The 19,427-nt window shown below is 40.5% G+C and overlaps 1 protein-coding gene across 2 annotated transcripts; it reads right to left on the bottom strand.

Annotated features, from left to right (window-relative positions):
- Positions 1 to 5,338: 5,338 nt before the first annotated feature.
- On the bottom strand, positions 5,339 to 14,195 carry pdk2a (pyruvate dehydrogenase kinase 2a). Of its 2 annotated transcripts, XM_083788058.1 has the most exons (11): positions 13,951 to 14,195; positions 13,031 to 13,172; positions 12,309 to 12,380; positions 11,976 to 12,160; positions 10,968 to 11,057; positions 10,275 to 10,352; positions 9,507 to 9,583; positions 9,275 to 9,373; positions 8,607 to 8,717; positions 7,957 to 8,070; positions 5,339 to 7,745 (listed from the first exon to the last, which is right to left on the bottom strand). In XM_083788058.1, the coding sequence occupies exons 1-11, from the start codon at positions 14,072 to 14,074 to the stop codon at positions 7,602 to 7,604; spliced, it is 1,236 nt and encodes a 411-aa protein (XP_083644184.1). In that variant the 5' UTR covers positions 14,075 to 14,195; the 3' UTR covers positions 5,339 to 7,601. The 2 variants fall into 2 exon arrangements, with proteins under 2 accessions (XP_083644184.1, XP_083644185.1); XM_083788059.1 differs by lacking the exons at positions 5,339 to 7,745; positions 7,957 to 8,070 and adding an exon at positions 8,311 to 8,350 and having other exon boundaries at positions 8,580 to 8,717.
- Positions 14,196 to 19,427: the final 5,232 nt, after the last annotated feature.

Raw genomic sequence — 19,427 nt, 5'->3', positions numbered from 1 at the left:
GCTAACATTGGCTTGAGCACATGACTCTAGAGATACTGTGTAATGATTTGTGGGATTTTTGGACAAAATCTGGAGGAGTATTATATAAATCTGTTTTACAAAAGTCGGCCTCCTGGTGGCGCTATAACAGGCCAAAACACATGTATATATATAAACCAAAATAGTGAATGGAACATACACTCTCCTTAAAATAAATACATACCGTAGGCCTATGTATGTAAAGAAATAATGAAATGAATAAAAACCTATAAGCATACCGTATGGCATGCTACATCCATATTTAGATATATAGCCATGGTAAGCAGTTCTGATCTAGAATGACGTCCTCAGAAGATATTACTGTACACTGATTAGTCAAGGCAAATAATAATAATTATCTTGCATCAGCACAATATAAGAGCAGCTATATACATTATGAATGCAACCACCTTAACTTCATTTTCATCACACTTTACTAATACAGAACATATTTATATTATTTGGATCATTTAAATAAATGCTATGACGTACCTATAATCTGCTATTAATAAGGAGTCTCCATTATTAGCAATCCACCCATTCTTTAAAAGGTTGAAACTTATATTATGGGGAAAACGTTACTGTACAGAGGTGGACATTTCCTAGTACCACCGCCACTAGAGGTCAGCAACTTCACCACAGCTGCCAAGGCCCTGCCAAAACAGTATTACTTAGCCTACTGTAACTTCATTTTCAGTCCCCTTGTTGTCTCCACCAGGCCGAAGGCATGTGGGGAGAGTATGTTTTGCACTCCGTCCGCCCGTGTGTCCGTCCGTGTGTGTGTCCGTCCGTGTGTCCGTCCGTCCGTCCGTGTGTCCGTGAGCAGCTAATCTCGGCCACCGTTAACCCGGTCGATGCCAAATTTTGCACACACACTCCCTGGATGCCAACGATGAACCTCTGCCCCAAACTTTCCAGAACGGCCTGTTATAGCGCCACCAGGAGGCCGCTTTGTGCAAAACAACTTTTTGCACAGTACACCTACAGATTTTGTCCAAACATCACGCAAATTGGTACACAGTCTCTCTAGAGCCATTCAACGAAACGGGTCTTTCAGATTTATCAGACTCCATCCTGATTGGTTAAGATTGGCTTCCAAAGTTCACAGGAGTGCTCAGTTTCAAACAAAATGCTGCAAATCATGAACACATTGCGTGATTTCCGTGAAATTGTGCACCCACATTCCCACTAGGCCGAGGACGAAATGCCACATGAACAATTTCAACTCAGCCTCAAGGTGGCGCTATAACTTTACCTCTAACTGCACGGATCTGTGGATAACTTTGTATGCCAACTCCCTAGAGGCCAGGGAAAAACCTTTGTCTGGAATTTTTCACATCTGCTCTTTATAGCGCCACCAGGAGGCCGACATATGTAAAACACATTTTCTATTATTACTCCTTCAGATTTTATCCAAATTTCACGCAAATCGGTACACATGATCTCCATAGTCATGTGATCAAGACAGGATTTTTTGATTTCTCATATTCCATCCTGATTGGCCACGATTGGCTCCTACAGTTTTCAGGAGTAGCAAATGGCCACAACTCCTCAACGCAGCGTCCGATTGCGATGAAACTGTGCACGCATATTCCCACTAGGCTGAGGAAGAATCCTGGTGGAGACCTGTGCCGACTGGCACATTATCTAGTTTGTTTATTTGTTGTTTAACTTCATTACTTACTGTAACTTTATTTTTTAACTTGTATAACCAGGGGTCATCACCATGTCGGCTTGTGATGGACATTTTTGTCAAATTTCCAATTTTGCCACGGATATACAAAATAAGTGGTCAATATTACCTGAAACACAGAGGCCTAGCCCTGGCCTAAATGTATAATAGTGGACTCCTAATGTGCTATAGTGCCTATGCCAATGTGGTGCACTACACTGCATTTAAAAAGAATCATATTTCTGCATGAATTAAATCAGTGCCCTCGATTCTGAAGAAAACTGGCATTTCAATACTTTTACATGAACAAAATAAGATCATTGTAATTATATATTCTAATTTAATGTATTATATTATAGCCTAGTTCTTAATCTATTATCGGATACATGTATCCATGTATGAACACATCGATGACCCTGACTGTCCTGCTTGTAAGACAACAACATGAACGTAATCCCACTTCCCAGAACACAGACGTACAGTAACAGTACCTCATGGCCCTACTGTAAAAATACATGCACATAGTTTCCACAGACACAACTCGGTGACCTGGCAACTGCCAGGCTGGGCAGCACTGGAGAGCAGACTCTTCATGAAAAATAGACAGTTGGCATGGGGACTAGTCTGTTGGCACTTGGCACTGCCAGTGAGTTGACAGGCCATCACACATACTGTATGACCAGGGCCATTAGTAGATGTGATGCGTTACTCAGTGTCAACCGACATAGGCTTCTGGGACCTACTGGTTACTTACTGCATGGCCAACACATCATTTACATTATGTCCATGTCCCATTGAAAAACTATCATTACATACCGGTATAATGTACACAATAAAAACACAATAACTCCCATCTATGTTGTTTATAAGAAACCAAGTCTCCTGTCACCATGCATGCTATGTTTATATCTCTTGCTCATCACCCTGTTTACTCTAACTCTTCCACGCACGCACGCACGCACGCACGCACGCACGCACACACACACACACACACACACACACACACACACACACACACACACACACACACACACACCCCTGGTAGTAAACACTCAGGGCTGCATGTCCTAATATGGGTATGTGGCTGACTGTATTCTTTTATTGATCAAACACTTGCAAATCGGCCCAGGCCGTAGCGTAACAGTCTGGGCACCGGACTGGTAATCCAGTCGCAGTGTGCCGCGGGTTCGACTCCCGGACCCGACACGGCCTTTACTGCATGTCATCCCCCCATCTCTCTCCCGTTTCCTGTCAGCCTACTGTCTGTCCCTTCAAAAATCAATAAAAGGCGTAAGCCGCAAAAAAAATATCTTAAAAAAAAAAAAAAACACTTGCAAATCACACAGAACTTCAATTTAATCATTTAGGTCCATTGTGGAAGGGCATTAGTTTATGGCATATTGGACCTATTACAACATTGAGAACACCAATATCAGAACAGCTATTTTGATTGAAATCCTGAAATCAGTATTTTGATTGAAACACTTTGTTACTACTATTACTACCAACACCACTAATTAATAATAATAATATTATTATTAAACTGTTTTGAGGCTTGAAATCCTTTAAAGAAGAGTGACAAAAACGGATTAAAAAAGACTTGCATGGTCCTTAAATATTTGGTGTGTTGAAATAAAAACACACCAAATATAAAACGAGAGACCTTTGATTGTCCTAGTCTTTGACATTAATTGAGTCGGCTTGGATTTCCAACTAAATTCAACTTTCAACCTATTTGGAGACGGCGAGATCCAATTGCTCCTGGAGACAAACTGACACAGATTGAAATGCATAGAACATAACTATAAATAATATAACCACATATCCACATTATCTTTTTTTTTAAAGATATTTTTTGTGGCTTTCACCTTTATTTTTGACTCCAAAGAACAGCAATGTCCGTGTTCACCTATGTGTTCACCTTTGTGACGTTGGTTAATGAGCCAATGACTATGAGTACCAGTAGGGGCGCTGTTGTGCCAGAAACAGAGAGAGAGAGATAGTATTAGTGCTGCACTGTTGCCTGCTAATGAGAGAGAGAGAGGAGGGGGGAGAGGAGAGGAGGGGGGGAGTTGCACCACTCAGTTCACACGGGTGTGATTTTTTTATAGAGGGACAGAGGAGGAGGGTGGCACGCTGCTGACCACAAACAAATAGGAAATGGATCACCACCACAGCTGCTTCTCTGCGTGGGATTGAGTTGCATATTATGGTCAAGTATATAAGACGCATAAGCTAAACGGCAGCAGAAGCCATACACAGTATTATACTATTATTAGAACTATGCCAGAGGTAAGACCTCATACGTGCTTCTAGACAGGAGTCACAGGACACTACAAAAGCCACTGGTTTACCATGGGCTCACTTAATTGGCACTGTGCCCAACAGGAGGAGAAGCAGGTAGTTGATTGAGTAATGAGTTCAATCAAAATGAAAGGGAAATTGTTTAAATCAATAATATATATTTTGAACCACTTAAACTTTATACTACTTGAGTACCACAGTGCTCTAGTGACTTTAAAATAAATGACATATCTCTGACTCTAAATGAAATATCTTTGCTAAAAATAGTCACATCACAAGCTCACAACCCATTTGCATTGTGACTAGGGCTGTCAAAGTTAACGCACTATTAACTAGTTAACTCACAATCCTTTTAATGGCACTAATTTTTTTAATGCGCGATTAACACACTGTGAAGTTTGACAGAATGGTTGAGAGATGCATGCATGTGAATGCAGGCAGTCAGTGAGCCCCGCCTCTCTCCCCCTCTCTCTCTCTCCCAGTGAGTCTACACAATTAGAAAACTTAGAAAACATGTTATTTTGATCAACATGGCCTGTTATCTCTCGTAATGGTACCATTGGCCAACATCAATACAATTCTTTAGTTTGGGTCTGGAAGGCTAAATCTCATCAAATGGTGGTCCGTGGCTCAAATGCAGAATAAATAATGGGCCTTGATATGAAAAATCTTGAAAACCACTGATTTAAGGTATATTTAGAACGTATACAAAATATGCGATCAATTTGCGATTAATCAGTTAACTAGGGACAATCATACGATTAATCGAGTTAAATATTTTAATCGATTGACAGCCCTAATTGTGACCCGTTGTGAGCTTGTAGATCTGCCATTTCTTGCTAACGTTTTCCCCTGAAAAGCAATGCTGTTGTCATATTGGAGAATCCAAACATATCACACTGCACCAAGAAGGCTACAATGTATGAGTATTAGTCTGCTGCTATTTTAACTGCTTCTTCCTGCTGCTATTTGTAACCATGCACCTTATTATGTATCCTTTACCTACAGTAGTACCGGTATATATATTTTTACATTAACATTTCTCACCAAATCTCACTATTTTGTTATGCGACAATAAAGTTGCATAATGGAGTGTGTTTGCCAGGGCAAACATTTCTCTGCTTCTATTCCATTTGCCTCTCCCAATCTCCCTTAATTTGCCACTGACAGCTGCAGTAAATAACCAGAGAACAGAAAGCACTACAGCATGCTGCCACTTTCACACCAAGCATTCCATGTATTTATTATGTTGACATTGATTGCACAATACCATGCTATGCACCTGACCCACCTGTATATTTCCACTATAGTGAGTAGTGCTAGTGATTAAAAAACAAACAGGACTTTTGCACTGACATTGGTTTATTCGTGAGATTGTGTACTGACAATAATTTCAGTGGCGAAGGTTTTAGCTACAAAATCAAAACTTAAAATACATTCAATATAAATGAATACAAAAGAAAACAGTACATTTCCAACACATATGGACCCAGGGCTTTTTGTTTTCTTCCTCAGAAGGTACTGTAAATGCCTGATTTACAGTATACTTTGGGTTAGCCGATCTACAACCTCTGTGAGTTTGTACTAGATTTGCCATTTTATTTTCCAGTGAGCAACACAGACGTCTGCAATGAAGTATAAATAACCCATAAAGCCACTTTGAGAGACTTGCTTTGTGGAGGTCAGAACTTCCTCAAATCACTTATGACATGCCTTGCATAGGGGGTTAGTAACACTTCCTCTGCACACCTTAAACACTTTGAGCCCAATATAAATAAAAGTTAAATAGCCGATCTATAAGCTCACGCAGTTGTAAGTCTAATGGAGTAAGAATTCTACTCTCTGGCATGATTACATACCGATATCGGCCATGGAACATGACATGAGACAGATATATTGTCGTAGTATAGCTTCAAAACATAATACTAATTAGACTAGAGTTAATGCACCAAAACAAAACATTTGGTCACTTCAGAACTCTGGGTCAAATTGAACCTGGTCCGTGGAGCTGATGTGAGATAAGACCACTTATCGTATCAGCTGGTAGGAATACTGTGGCTAAATCAAAAACCTGAAATGTACAGGCATTATCGGCCTGCAACAAAATAACACATGCAGACGCGAATCTCTCTAATCAATTTACCTTCCTGCATGACACAACATAATTACGCAGCTCTAAAATCCAGAGTATTGCACTGGCGTTATTTGTTAAGGCCCATTTATTCTCCATGTTAAATATGTGTACGTCACGTGTACTGTATATGTACAGACCAAGCTGCCTGTCCTTTTTGCTAATTTTCGGAAAGCTTACGGATACATATGAAACCATGGGGTACAATGTAGCTCCCACGATTGCTTGAACTAGATCTAGTTCAAGAGAGATATGGCGGACCTTTTTCAGGAAAGCTTGTCTGATTTGGTAAGAACTGCTTTGCCCAGGCACAGGGACAAACAGTTAATACATAACATCTATTTTCAAACAGGTCCATTGTTCTGACCTTCTCGACCGCTGCTACGTTGTCAGAAAACGTTTGACGCTGAACTGTCCTCTAGTAAATGTATTGCTTAACATCCACGCCAATGCAAAGGACGCTATGTGAGAAATGACACATCAGTTGAAACGATGTGTAAATGGTGTAAATTGGCCTTTAGTTGACTAATAGTCAAATTAATTTGTCAACTGATAGTACATTCTATCTGCAAAATTGTGTTTTCCACATACATTCATGCAGACATCCAGAAATGTTTCAAAGATTCAAGAGAACAAATACAGTTCTTTGGGTGTCTCTCTTAGTAAGGCTGAGGTGACATTCTATGGCAGTCAGCATCTCAGAAAGGAAGGATTTACTTTTTACTAGGTTTCCACTCCTCAGAAACCATACCACAAGTGGTCCCTCAAAGTGCAAATAACACCTCCCCTAAACCCCATGCTCAAATATCTATTTCATGCTCCAATCCATACTCACAAGACAGCCATTTTGTTCTTGTCATACTCGAGTAGTCTGTATGGTACAGGTATACAACATACTGTAGGATAGAAATACATATAGAAATGGCAGCCTTGTGAACATGGTCTATGATGTCATTGTTATACTGCACATACTACATAGCATCTTGAACTGGAATACAATACATCCAAGTCTCTCTGCATACCACCAGTCCACCACAGTGGTCTCAGTTGAACACCGGGGCTGTCGCTGGGTCTTCTTGCCCTTCCCCCCACCGCTTCTATGGCCCAAACTGTGGCTTGTTTCTGGGCTGTACGTCCACACACCTTCCCATGGACGTGTTTGTTCTATGGCCTTTCAAACAAGGCTCACAGGGGAAGGGACAAACATTATCTAAGTGAAGAGCTAACGTAAATTTGCAAGTACTCCGTTATTATCCAGTCACTGCGAGTCTATTCTCTTGCTCGCTCTCTCAGCTTCTGCAGAGGCACTGAAAACATTATGAACATGCTAAAGCTAAAAGCCCATTCAAAGAGAAAGCCCCACATCTCCTTCTACTATTGCACCACTCATAGTGGCCACATTGTGGCTAGGAGTCTGGTGATATGAGGACAATACAGACAGTCACAGAAAGACGGTCATGGATGCTTTGACCATTTTCACTTTGCCGTCTTGAAGCTGGTGAGGTCTACGGGCTCTCTTCTGGGTATGCACCAGTCATCGGCCTCATGGGTCACTTTGTAGTTCTTCAGAGCCGTCTTGTTGTACACTGGCAGCCTCTCAATGGAGTCTGTGGACAGTGCCTGGAAGAGGCAAAGAATAATAATGAGCATTGTTTACATTGAGTGCACTCTAGAGTACAGCACCGTGGTGAAATGAGGTCAGCTCGCATTTAACTAACACGTCATCAAGCAACAATTTTACCTAATTCTTACTGTGTGCTGTATTGGCTTTGAAACGCTTGCCACCCCCGCCCTGTACGGGTGGCTACTCTACTATCAGTGTCTGGCTCACCTTCAAGTGGATGACAGCATCCGTGCCAAAGCCCTCCATTGAGTAGAGCTGCAGGTTCCCTTGGAAGTACTTGGCATAGAGGCGGGAGATGGGCAGACCATAGCCAAAACCAGCCTGTAGAGAGAGAGTGAGGGCGAGATTAGAGATTTGTTACACAGGAAGCTGTCATGATATTGGGCAAATATCAATATCAGGTCTGCTTTGTGTAGGCCTGAATGCATGCAAGACAAGTTATTGGAATTGGTCCTGTTTGCGTACATGTGTGTCTGTGTATAAAATAGCTCAGGAACAGATGGGTGATAATCAGTTGGTTAAAGAGTAGTAACTTTTGGGTCACAAAATGACTATGTACTACAGACGAAAAACAGTTTAAGTCCAAATTTTATTCTGACCCCTCCACGAAAAGGCCTCGTTGCCCTGACCCCTTATCCATAATTTATACATTATGGATAATTAATGTGGACTTAAACAGTTTTTAGTCTGTAGTACTAATGTCAAAAGTCAAGGTCACAATCAAGTCAGATGGTCATTCCAATCATGACGGCTGGTGATGGTGAATAGGACAGCAACAAATATTTTTATTTTATTATGGCTTCAAGCACGAACCGAGCGTGGGTTGGTACCCCCACTGGGGGTGTATCATAACTCACCAGAGGTGTCCTTATGTCCTCATATATCTGCGGGGTAGGAGCGGTAGAGAACATGTAACTGAAGAGCTTCTCAGTCTTCCTGAAGGGGACTCCGCCGCCCCTGTCACTCACCTATATGGACAGAGACAGAGTGAAGGGTCAGACCCCGAATAGACAAGACCGCAAGAAATAGATGTATGATGGAGAGAATGAGAGAGACAAAGTCAAAAACTGGAAAATTGCCGAGCCATGAATGGGTGCACTTTGTGACACCTTGACTTGAGCTCAAGTCAAGGCCATGAGCCAACTGACTCCCCACTCTGCATATTGTCATGGAAACTGGACACCAATGAATGCTACTCTTTATGTCTTATGTAACCGCCAACCAGGTGGATTGGGATAAAGCAAAGAGCGAGATCTGAAGCGTGGATGATCAAGTTACAGCAAGACTATATCAATATAGGCTCTCCAATATGAAGAGTTGTCTTATCAGACCTTAATAGCTTTTGTTCAATATTAAAACACAGATTTAACGGAGGGTCAAGTTCCCTCCTTGCATAACAGTGTTAAAAGAGCGGCTTGCGCAGGGTAGTAAAAAACAATTCCCTCTCTATGTTGAGGATTTTGTGTACAGTGTTTTTTTCTATATGAAGTAACAGTAGCGTAATTCTATACAGTTTAGAACCTACCTTAATTGTCATGTCCTCCCCTCCAAGAGACACCATGACCTGAATGGGCGGAAGATCGTTTTTGCCCTCATGGTACTCAATGGTGGCCCTCATGGCATTCTGTAACACAAAGGTCAAACACATTACTGTTTTTGGGCTGAGAAAACCACGTGAGCTGATAAAATAGTACATATTTCCACAATGTATGGAACATATGGATGTTTTGGATATAAAATATTAAGTTGTGCCATACCTTCAAAAGCTCAAAGAGCATGTGATAAAGATGAGAGGGAACATATGTAATGCTTATGGGCTGGTTCCTCATGTTGACTGTGCGTTGGGGAGGAGGAGAAACAAAAACACATTTTACTCCATTAGATGCAGCTCATTTCAGGTTAATAGCCCTGGGAACTCATGGAAATGTAAGCAACAATGACAGTGATTCCATCATTTATGGAATGATGGGTAAAGAAAAGCTGTAGTGTGTCAATATTGTCTGATGCATTCAGCCGTCCCCACTTAGCAATTACTTCCGCTTCAGTGGGGTAATTGCAGGCCCCTAACGTACACATTTCCGTGCAACTCTTCTAAACCACCGTTTCCCAAACAGTGGGTCGGGACCCATTCGTGGGTCGCGGACACATTGTCATGGGTCCCCTTAGTTTTTGTTTCCTACATTTGGTTTTTAATTATTATTATTTCAAAACATTTTCTAAAAACAATCCCAAAAAAGCAACACTTTTCATGAATTAATAACAAAATCCAAATAATTGTCGTGAAGAAATGAATGAAAAATCTACGAAATTCCATAAATTAGAACAAATATTGTAGAAGTACTGTAGTGAAAATAGCCGATTATCTGCTATTGGCACTAGTTTGTTCGAATATCTAATTTCTGTTTTGGGCCACGGGCTGAAAAGTTTGGGAACCATTGTGCTAAACTAGCTGTTGGCTGTTTGCCTGCCTCTCGGAAGTCAGAACACCAATGTGCAGGTAATAGATTACATAAAGCAAGTCTTACTGTTTGCCTCCGTCACAATCAGATCAGGAGAGCTGAGGTAGTACTGATCACACAACATCTTGGCACTATGGAAGGCATCTGAGAGGAAAGAACAGTACCATAAGCAAAGCTAACAAGTAACCACACTGCAATGACAGACAGGCTGTTGTTTGGATGTGATAACATGGGAAGGCCAAAGTACAGTGTTGTTTACTCAGCAGTCAATCACAGGTTGACATCACTCTTGTCTCGTACACGACAAGTGTATGCTAGAGTAAAAGTAACATTTCCATTCACCATGCCGTGAGCAGTCAGTGAGGGCTAGGCCTGTCACAATGATTACATAATAGTCTAAACGCAATTATTTGAGATAATCGCAATTATTTTGTCATAATTGTTTCCATACATAAAAAAAAAAAGCTGAAATAGAATGCGCGTTAAAAGCTTGTATATCAAGCTAATATACAGTACTTTGTATATTTCAGTTATTTGTCACATCTGCCCCGTGAAGTTTTGGATTACCAGGCAAACAGAAATGTATTCTTTATTCATACTGTATGTCCTAATGTCAAAAAAACATTTTTACACAATTAATTTGTTAATCGTAATTATTTGTGCGACAATTTAATTCATCGTCAACTTAAATGTGTAATCGTGACATTAATGTGAGGGCAGCGCTGCAATCGCAGCCGATTGCCGTCTGTTGTCACTTACCTTTCACAACCTCTGTGACTTCACAGTGAGGATCGATGCACCCGATGGTGTTGGGGTGAACCGGATTTGTCGCTCCGTCAAACACGAGAGCTGCAGGGTGCAGGGGAAATGTGTCAGAATACGAGGGGGAGAATTATATAAGTTGCCATAATTAGGTACCACGCGCCACCCGTTTTTAATAGCGGGTATGGGACCATGAGATGGAAGATAGGAGACAAGAGTTGAAGAGAGATACTAGTGTACATCTATAGCCTGAAGAGACCGCTTTTCAATTTATGCACTGATGTCAGACATGGCACAATGCTTTTGTCTGGAAACTTGTGGTATTTCAAGGTTCCTCTTCTTTTCAGTGACATAGTTCACATTACAATACTGCTTTTTATTCACTCAATTGAGCCAATTATCCATCATCGCTGTCAGGCAGAAACCTCTTATCTCCGTATTCTGTTTTTTTCTTAAATGAATGCCCTACTTGATCATGCTACAGCGTCAAACAAGTATCCCAAGTAGTACATCCAGGAGTTTGAAAGTGAAATGTGACACAAAGTGACGCATTTTGAACTTGTCTAATGTCCTGAAAAGTAATAGCTTTGGACACCCGACAGACGTTACATACATTTCTCGACCACATCCTGACTCTTGCTCCATTCAAAGTAATTCAATTGTAATACTAAAGTCATGTGAAGAATTCAAAAAGTTCTAAATCCTTTAGAGGTCAGTAATATATGTATATAGGGATACACAATGTTGCAATTTTGGCCAATATCCGATAATTGATTATTTCTATGGTTATATGGCTATAGTAAGGTAAGGTGCATGAGTGAAAGATAGACTTGATGACTGTCTGTTGGTTTATACTTCATAATTTATATCATGACATAAATGTTGTGAGCTAAATATAATCGCAAATGTATGGTGTGTTAAACCGGCATGCAAACAAGTAAGAATCACCCACTAAACCTAACTGTTTGACTGATGTATTGAAGCTGACAGAACTATGTCACTCACTGTGCTGGTTGATGAGCATACGGATGGATATCCGGCTCATATAGAAGCGGTCCAGGAAGTATTGGATGTTCAGGTTGGTGACTGGGTCATAGGAGAAGGCTTCTTTGTACTCAATGATACCCTGGGCCATGGTTGGTACCACATCGTTATGCCTGTTCCTGATAGTCACCAAGGCATCCACAAACCTGCCAAGGAAAAGATGGAAAGATGGAAATAGATCAATAACAATAACAGTAACACTTTCTTTGAAGCCCATGTATTGACTATAATGCATTTTAAATACTTGTTGATGTTTTATAATCGGCATATAACTCTGTATAATTAGTCACTTACTCCCCCAGTGTTCTGTGGTCATCAGGATTCTTGTCCAGGAATTCAAGGATCTCTAATAAGCTCTGGATATACCTGGTACAAACACACACACACAGTTTTATTTTGGAGACAACTCTTTGATTCAGCGCACACTGTAACAGGGGTCTGGTCCTGGTACATAAACATGTGATAGTGCTCGTATTTTAAGGCCTTGCTTATCCTTTGAAGAAAGATATGCAGAGCAGAAGGATAAACCGTTCCATGGGAGGGAGGGAGTAAACTGGAGAAAGTGTGTCACGTGACACTGTGACGTGAATCTAGGGCTAAGTTCATTGTGCAGAGAACCATCCCTCCCCCGCCCACCCGCCCCAGGGCCTGGACGAAGCTCAAGTTGGTCAAAGGGTATTTACTATTTATAGGAATCCTGAGAAGATAAACAACGGTGCTGATCTACCTCTATACAAGGGGGCCAAGTAAACACGTCAACATCAAGGACTGTTCACTTTTCAGTACAGAATAATTGTCTCATTAAGAAGATGTTAATTACTCTTTACTGAAAAGCTTTTACTCCATTCAAAACATTTTTGTTTTCCAGTTTTGAGACACACGTTTTTCTTGTTGGACCCGAGTAAGAACTATCTCTCTGTGAGGAATGAACTGTAGTCTGCATGACAATAACAGTCAAATAAAGCAGCTATTCAAATAAAGCAGCTATTCTTGTATGTTGTAATAGATTAACTCACCAGCTGTGTAACCTTTGTACAGAAGGGGTTGTGAGCAGTTTGTCAGGTAGAAGGTTTATTTCCTTCATGATGTTTGATAACCTCACTGGGAGCTCCTGTCTCAAAAACACAAATGATGTCTTCTCACAGGCATTGATGGTTCCTGCCATTAAGAAAACAGTGGTGGAAATTATCTTAATGTAATGATAAGATATAAACCTTTATTGATCCCTGAGGGAAATGCAATTGTCATATCAGCAACAGCAGTATGTGCAACAACAACAAAAAACAGATATATATATATATATATATATATATATATATATATAGACTAGATATAACAGGTGCCACTTCTGGAGAATTTGATGTTGTGATTAATGGGACTGGATCCAGGCTGGTGAAGTACTTTAATGCATTAATACAAACTTTGCTGAAACAACTATTTACATCAAACTATTGAGTCTGAAATAGGCAGCCTGGATATGAATGTGCAGAATCAGTATGTAAACATATACTATTTTGTATTATTCGTTTTACTTCGGTGTTTATCAGTTTTACACACACACACACACATTTTAACAATAATTCATGTCGAGTTGTCCACATAAAGGGAGCATACAAGGACACAAACACTGACAGTCAGTCAGCAGCTGCACATGCATGCTTGCTTCACATAGCTTCATTTGCATTACTGACGCAACACTCGAGCACTCTGAACGACTTTGCACGTCGTAGGCAAAACAAACAAGCTACTTAAAGTGACACAGTCGGACTCGGGGCAATAATATATCATGTATGTATTGTTGGATATTATGCAATAGGTTTAGGTGAAGAAAACGTCAAATCAGTGGGGTATACAAAACATCCCTGGTCAGTGTTAGATCGGGTACTTGCAAATGTTTTAAAAATACGATGGTCATTAGGCGGCAAGGCCTACTTACCAAAATCCAGAAACTGTTTCATGGAGAGTGGTGAAGGCGAGAATTTGGAGAAATGCTCGACATGTTTCACGCTGGCGGCGCTGGCCAACGCGGCATTTTTCATAATAAACCTCACGAACTTCATGGTTGCAGTCTTAGATCCAAAAGGCTTTTCTCAATCTTAGTCTAGTATGTAGCCTATATTAAATTAGCTTAATATTACTACTACTCTCTGTCTCTGTCTGAACGGATCTGAACACATCTATATATTCACACGTAGTACCATGTTGACGCCTGAAAAGCAGGGCGAGGCAGGAAAAACGACACTGTTGTAGCCAATAGGACCAGAGGGTTGTTTGTTTAGAAACCTGGTAAACCAATAGGAATGATTAGGGGGAGGGTCGGGTCCTTTGGGCGGGTCAGAGGAACACTTGTTTACATGCTCATTTCCCCTTTGAGTTGTGGGTATTAATTTCCACACACAAATACAAACATGTTGTGGCTGTTTGAGAGTACTTTTACTTATAGACTGCTCTCAAACTCTTTCTTAATTAATAATAGGCAAATTAGGCATAGATTAAGGAGTTAAACAGATACAATCCCAACTGGCAACACAGGTCATACTGCAGGGTTCCCCAATAGGCGGCCCGCGGGCCATTTGCGGCCCACAGAGCGACCCCTTGTGGCCCATTAAAGAATTTCCAAAAAAAGAAAAAAAAAATGTTTTTTTCCCCCCAGATATAAATGGCATTAAATGGGGGTCAGTAGCCTCTGCATGTCAAACTGGGCATCCTTTTCAAATGGGGTCTTGCCCTGAAAATGAATTTTCAGGGCAAGACCTCGGCCTCGCGCGTGCAGACTCAGCCCCCAGCCTGGTACGCTAGTCAAAATATGGCCCTTGAGGAAAATTAATTGGGGAACCCGACATACTGTGTTGAGAGATTAGAATCAGGTGGATTTGTCTTCATCAAATGTGTTTGATCTGTGTCAACTACTAGTAGTGAAAGGAAGAACAAGTCAAGTAAAACAAAAGGGCATATGGAAAATATAGTTTTATTCAAAAAAAATAATGTTATTGAATTTGAGAATTTGTGCCCTACCTGTGATTCCATTTCCACTGTCTGTGCCATGGTGGAGTGGGTCGTACCCAGGGTGTGATCAGGAAGGTTTCATTTATCACTAACTTATACAAATGCAAGCAATGAATTGTTGATGGGACTTAATAAAGACAAATGACGAAGTAATAATAATACAAATATACAATGAAAAATATACAATAATGATAAATTAATGTAAAGAAGCATTTAGGGTTCTGGACAGGTACACTAGCTTATGGACAGTTCAAGATAGTTGTATTAAACTACTTACTACTAATATTGTAGTTATTGACTTAGGATTGGGGTCAGTGAGGTACGTTTCATAACCAAAGAAGGTCATCCAGCGTCATTCTGGTAAACAAGCCCGCCTAGCTCCCAGCCTAGAACACAGTCCAAACAGACACCTCCTCCCAGACTAGAACACATATATATGTCTATGAGAACACAGTCCAAACAGACACCTAAGGCTCCTCCTACTGGCTGCTGCTGCTGTTGCTGGTTCTCTTCTGCTCCCCTGAGAGATAGAATTCCTCACACATGTGTGAGTCCCGCCATTGTCAGAGAATGAACAGACCGTGGCTGACAGAGAACACCATGTCCTGCCAACTCTGCATAACTATATGACTGTCGTCAGTAAGGCCAAGAACAAGTCTCAGTCACTAATTCGGTCAATATGCAGTAGGCCTATACTACACGACTACAGACAGTAGTAGGCAGTGATAAGAAGTACTCACATGTTTAGTATCAATACTGCAATGTAGAAATGCTCTGTTAGTACAAAAGCATTGGAATCAAAATACTTAAAAAGTCAAAAAGTAAATGAAGTAGGCCTACTAATTGTGCAGAATGTACAATTTCACAAGTTCAAAATGTATTTAAAATATTTTGAAAATAGCAGATGTACAAGCTCACACTGCCATGCATTGTGAGCTTGTAGATCGTCTATTTTCAAATGGCCAACAAATATATAGGGAGGATTCGGAGGAATGGTTATATATGTTTTGTGATATTAATCTAAATCTGCAAAGTAACTAGCAACTAAAGCTGCTTGTCAAATAATTTTAGTGTACAATAATTGCCTCTGAGATGTAGTAGAAGTAAAAGTATTGAAATTTGGAAATACTGAAGAAAGTAAGAATACCTAAATACTTAAGTACAGTAGGCTACTTGAGTAAATGTACTTTACTATCAGGTTTTGACACGTGTTCTCCGTGTTCTGATAAAATCGGATATTGCCTAAAGACATTATCTAAGCATGACAGTCCATGTTGTTTTCTAGTATAGCAGTCACCTTTTGTATAGTGACCCACATCGGATGTGGAAGGGAAATACCAGAATTCACAGGTGCAGCCGTGCAGCAGGAGGAAGAGCTACTGTAATAATAATAACTGTACTGTATACAGTCACATGACTCGCATCACATGCTGGAAGCTTGCGTTGAGTCTGTGACCCATGTCGTAAGCTTTCATCAACAAAACACTTAAGAGATGTGACAACTTGCAAATGAGAACAACATGTGCACCACTCACCCCCTTTTTTCCCATAAAGGGTTTCTAATTTAAGCATTTACACTTTCGTCATGGACATTAGTAAATGTCCCCTCTGTGACATTTATTTAGCCTACTGCTTAAACCATTAACCACTGAAACATACGTTGTCATCCAAAGAATAGTCAAAATAGCAATGTGTTGTAGATGATCTGATATATTTCTTTTACATTTATTGGCCGGTTGTAAGTGGTAAACTCAGCTTCAGGTTCTACCCCATAGGCTCATATTTATGTAGCATCCTCAGTTATAATGGTATGATCCTTGACATTGGTCGTGTAACAAGATTGTAATTATACACTATTATTGTGAATCTATTTACAAGCTAAGTAGCACCCTGCAGCTGTTCACCGATAGTACTGTTAGGATTTTCAAATGAATCCATCTCAATCAAGGATGGCGAAAACGATGCAAGAATCTGAAAAGTCTTCTCAGCTCATCTCAGGTCTTTCCTTTTCTACTGTTTAATGAACAAATATTTCCTCTACACTCGCTACACTCGACACCCACAGAGGCTGTGGGTGTCGAGTGTAGTGAGTGTAGACTCACGGTGAAGTAGTACTAGTTAGTCAGGTATGCAGGTACTGAGAGGGCAAAAATGCATTGGTCAAAAGAGTCATCCTGAGAGCACTTTTGTTGACAAAAGAGGAAATTCTGCCCAGCTTTCACCTGTCAGGTTGTTGTCAAGAATACAGACCAATGTCTTCTTCTTCAACTCTGACCTTGAAATCATTTATACATTATTATTATTACATAGCAACTCATATTCAGGAATATTATTTGAATCTTGTTCCATTCACAGAGGACCTAATTAATTTACTTTTGAGCAAAATTAACAATTCTCACAATGTCTACTAAAATATTATGTACTTATTTTGTGTAGACGTAGAATACGCACATCGACAGGCTGGGTGCTGGGCTAAAATAAACTTCAGTGGATTGGATGGAGCCCGCACACCATAGGTAATATCAAGACGTTCTTTATTTAAATACTGACAACGTTTCGATCTATTTGATCTTCATCATGGTCTAATGTTATTCCTTTGCCATTTATTCCAAGTCGGTAAAAGGTCACTGTCCGTATACCAAGTCGGTAAAGGGTCACTGTGCGTAACGTATACCAAGTCGGTAAAGGGTCACTGTGCGTAATGTATACCAAGTCCGTAAAGGGTCACTGTGTCACAGCTAGCCCACGTCAGGTCCATATAAAGCCTTTACCATGCTGCTGTTGCTGCTATGACACCTGACCCTAAGCACCGAATACAGAAGATATACAAGCTCACAATGTGTCACCTCAGTGATAGATAGGTTGAGCTTGTAGATCGACTGTTTTCGGGCACAACACCGGTGTGCATAAATTGGGCATACAGGGGTGGGAGGAGGGTATCCTCAGTATTTTTCCGCTTCCTACCAGCCTTACATTCCAGCCTCTGGCCAGCTCCCCTTACCCCTGTCAGCAGTGTCGTGCATAAGTGGAGGCACTCTGCCAATGAAGACAAATGGACATACTGGACAGTGGACAACAACTCCAGTGGAAAATTCCTCTCCCTGCCTGGAGGCCAGGGGGAGCTGTTACAGCCTGTTAAGCCCATTCTGTTTGAATATGAATAATAATGGCAGTAAAATGCTAGAGTAACATTATTCACTCATTTATTTGTTATGGGTTACTTTTGAGAGCTTCCGCATGCTCCTCACTGGTCAATCGGAATTAATACTCTAGCTGGAGCACGATCATCCAATGTCACTGTCTATAACTATGCATTTACCTCATGATACCATACAAAGGCCTTAAAAACGAGGCTATACAGACATTCCAAAACAAACTGGTCAGGCTACTACTTGACCTAACACCGACAACTCATCTAACCCATGCATGGCCTGGGCCGTGGCAAAGCGGTCCAGGCACCTAGGCTGGTAATCCAGCCTGACAGCGTGTCGCGGGTTCGAGTCCCGAGCCCATCGGCCTTTGCCGCATGTCTTCCCCCCCATCTCTCTCCCCCTTTCCTGTCCAAAAATTACTGTACTCAATCAATAAAGGCAAAACCCCCCCCAAAAAATCTAAAAAAAAAACCTCATCAGGGTGGGATGGCTCAGACTGGAGGACAGAGTACAACTTGCAACAGTCCTGGACTGGTCTATACAAGATACACTGCAGTGTCTTGTATAGACCAGTCCAAGTTTACAGGAGAATCCAGAATGAAAAAGTGTAACGAACTTTTTAATTGATTATGCATGCATGAAGCATTGAGTGCCATGATGATACATGGCACAAAGAAACATTTGAGAAGTTTACAGGAGAATCCAGAATGAAAAAGTGTAACGAAGTGTAACAAACATTTTAATTGATTATGCATGCATGAAGCATTGAGTGTAATTATTTTTCACTTCAATAAAAACACAAAACTGAGTTGATTGTCTGAGTTTGATTTGCTGAAAGTAGGCCTGCATATGTAATGCAGATGTAAATGTTTGCTGACAGGTGATCAACAGCTGACACATAACAAAAGCCACACATTACTGAATAGAAACTGCAGATATTGTGCTGACATGGTAATAGCTCTCAGGTGATCAACACCTGAAACATAAGAACAAAAGCCACACATTACTGAACAGAAACTGCAGATATTTTGCATATTAGCAGATGTAAACAGGTAAACAAACTTTACTTCAAATTGAAATGTTTTACTTTCAAATGTTTTGTTGGGGATCCTTATTGCATTGTTTATTAATTACAGTAGAATATAGATAGATAGATAGATAGATAGATAGATAGATAGATAGATAGATAGATAGATAGATAGATAGATAGATAGATAGATAGATAGATAGATAGATAGATAGATAGATAGATAGA

Source organism: Protomyctophum parallelum (assembly GCF_964188405.1).
Source record: "Protomyctophum parallelum genome assembly, chromosome: 17".
Lineage (NCBI taxonomy): Eukaryota > Metazoa > Chordata > Actinopteri > Myctophiformes > Myctophidae > Protomyctophum > Protomyctophum parallelum.
The sequence above is the reverse complement of the archived record's forward strand: the minus strand, read 5'-3'. Positions and strand labels throughout refer to the sequence as shown.

Excerpts from the sequence above, each read along its gene's own strand:
- pdk2a (XM_083788058.1), bottom strand. The coding sequence starts at position 14,074 with ATGAAGTTCGTGAGGTTTATTATGAAAAATGCCGCGTTGGCCAGCGCC. Across the intron at positions 13,173-13,950 it reads GAAACAGTTTCTGGATTTTG|GAACCATCAATGCCTGTGAG; the intron begins GTAAGTAGGCCT and ends TCTTAATGGCAG. Across the intron at positions 10,353-10,967 it reads AGTCACAGAGGTTGTGAAAG|ATGCCTTCCATAGTGCCAAG; the intron begins GTAAGTGACAAC and ends CTTTCCTCTCAG.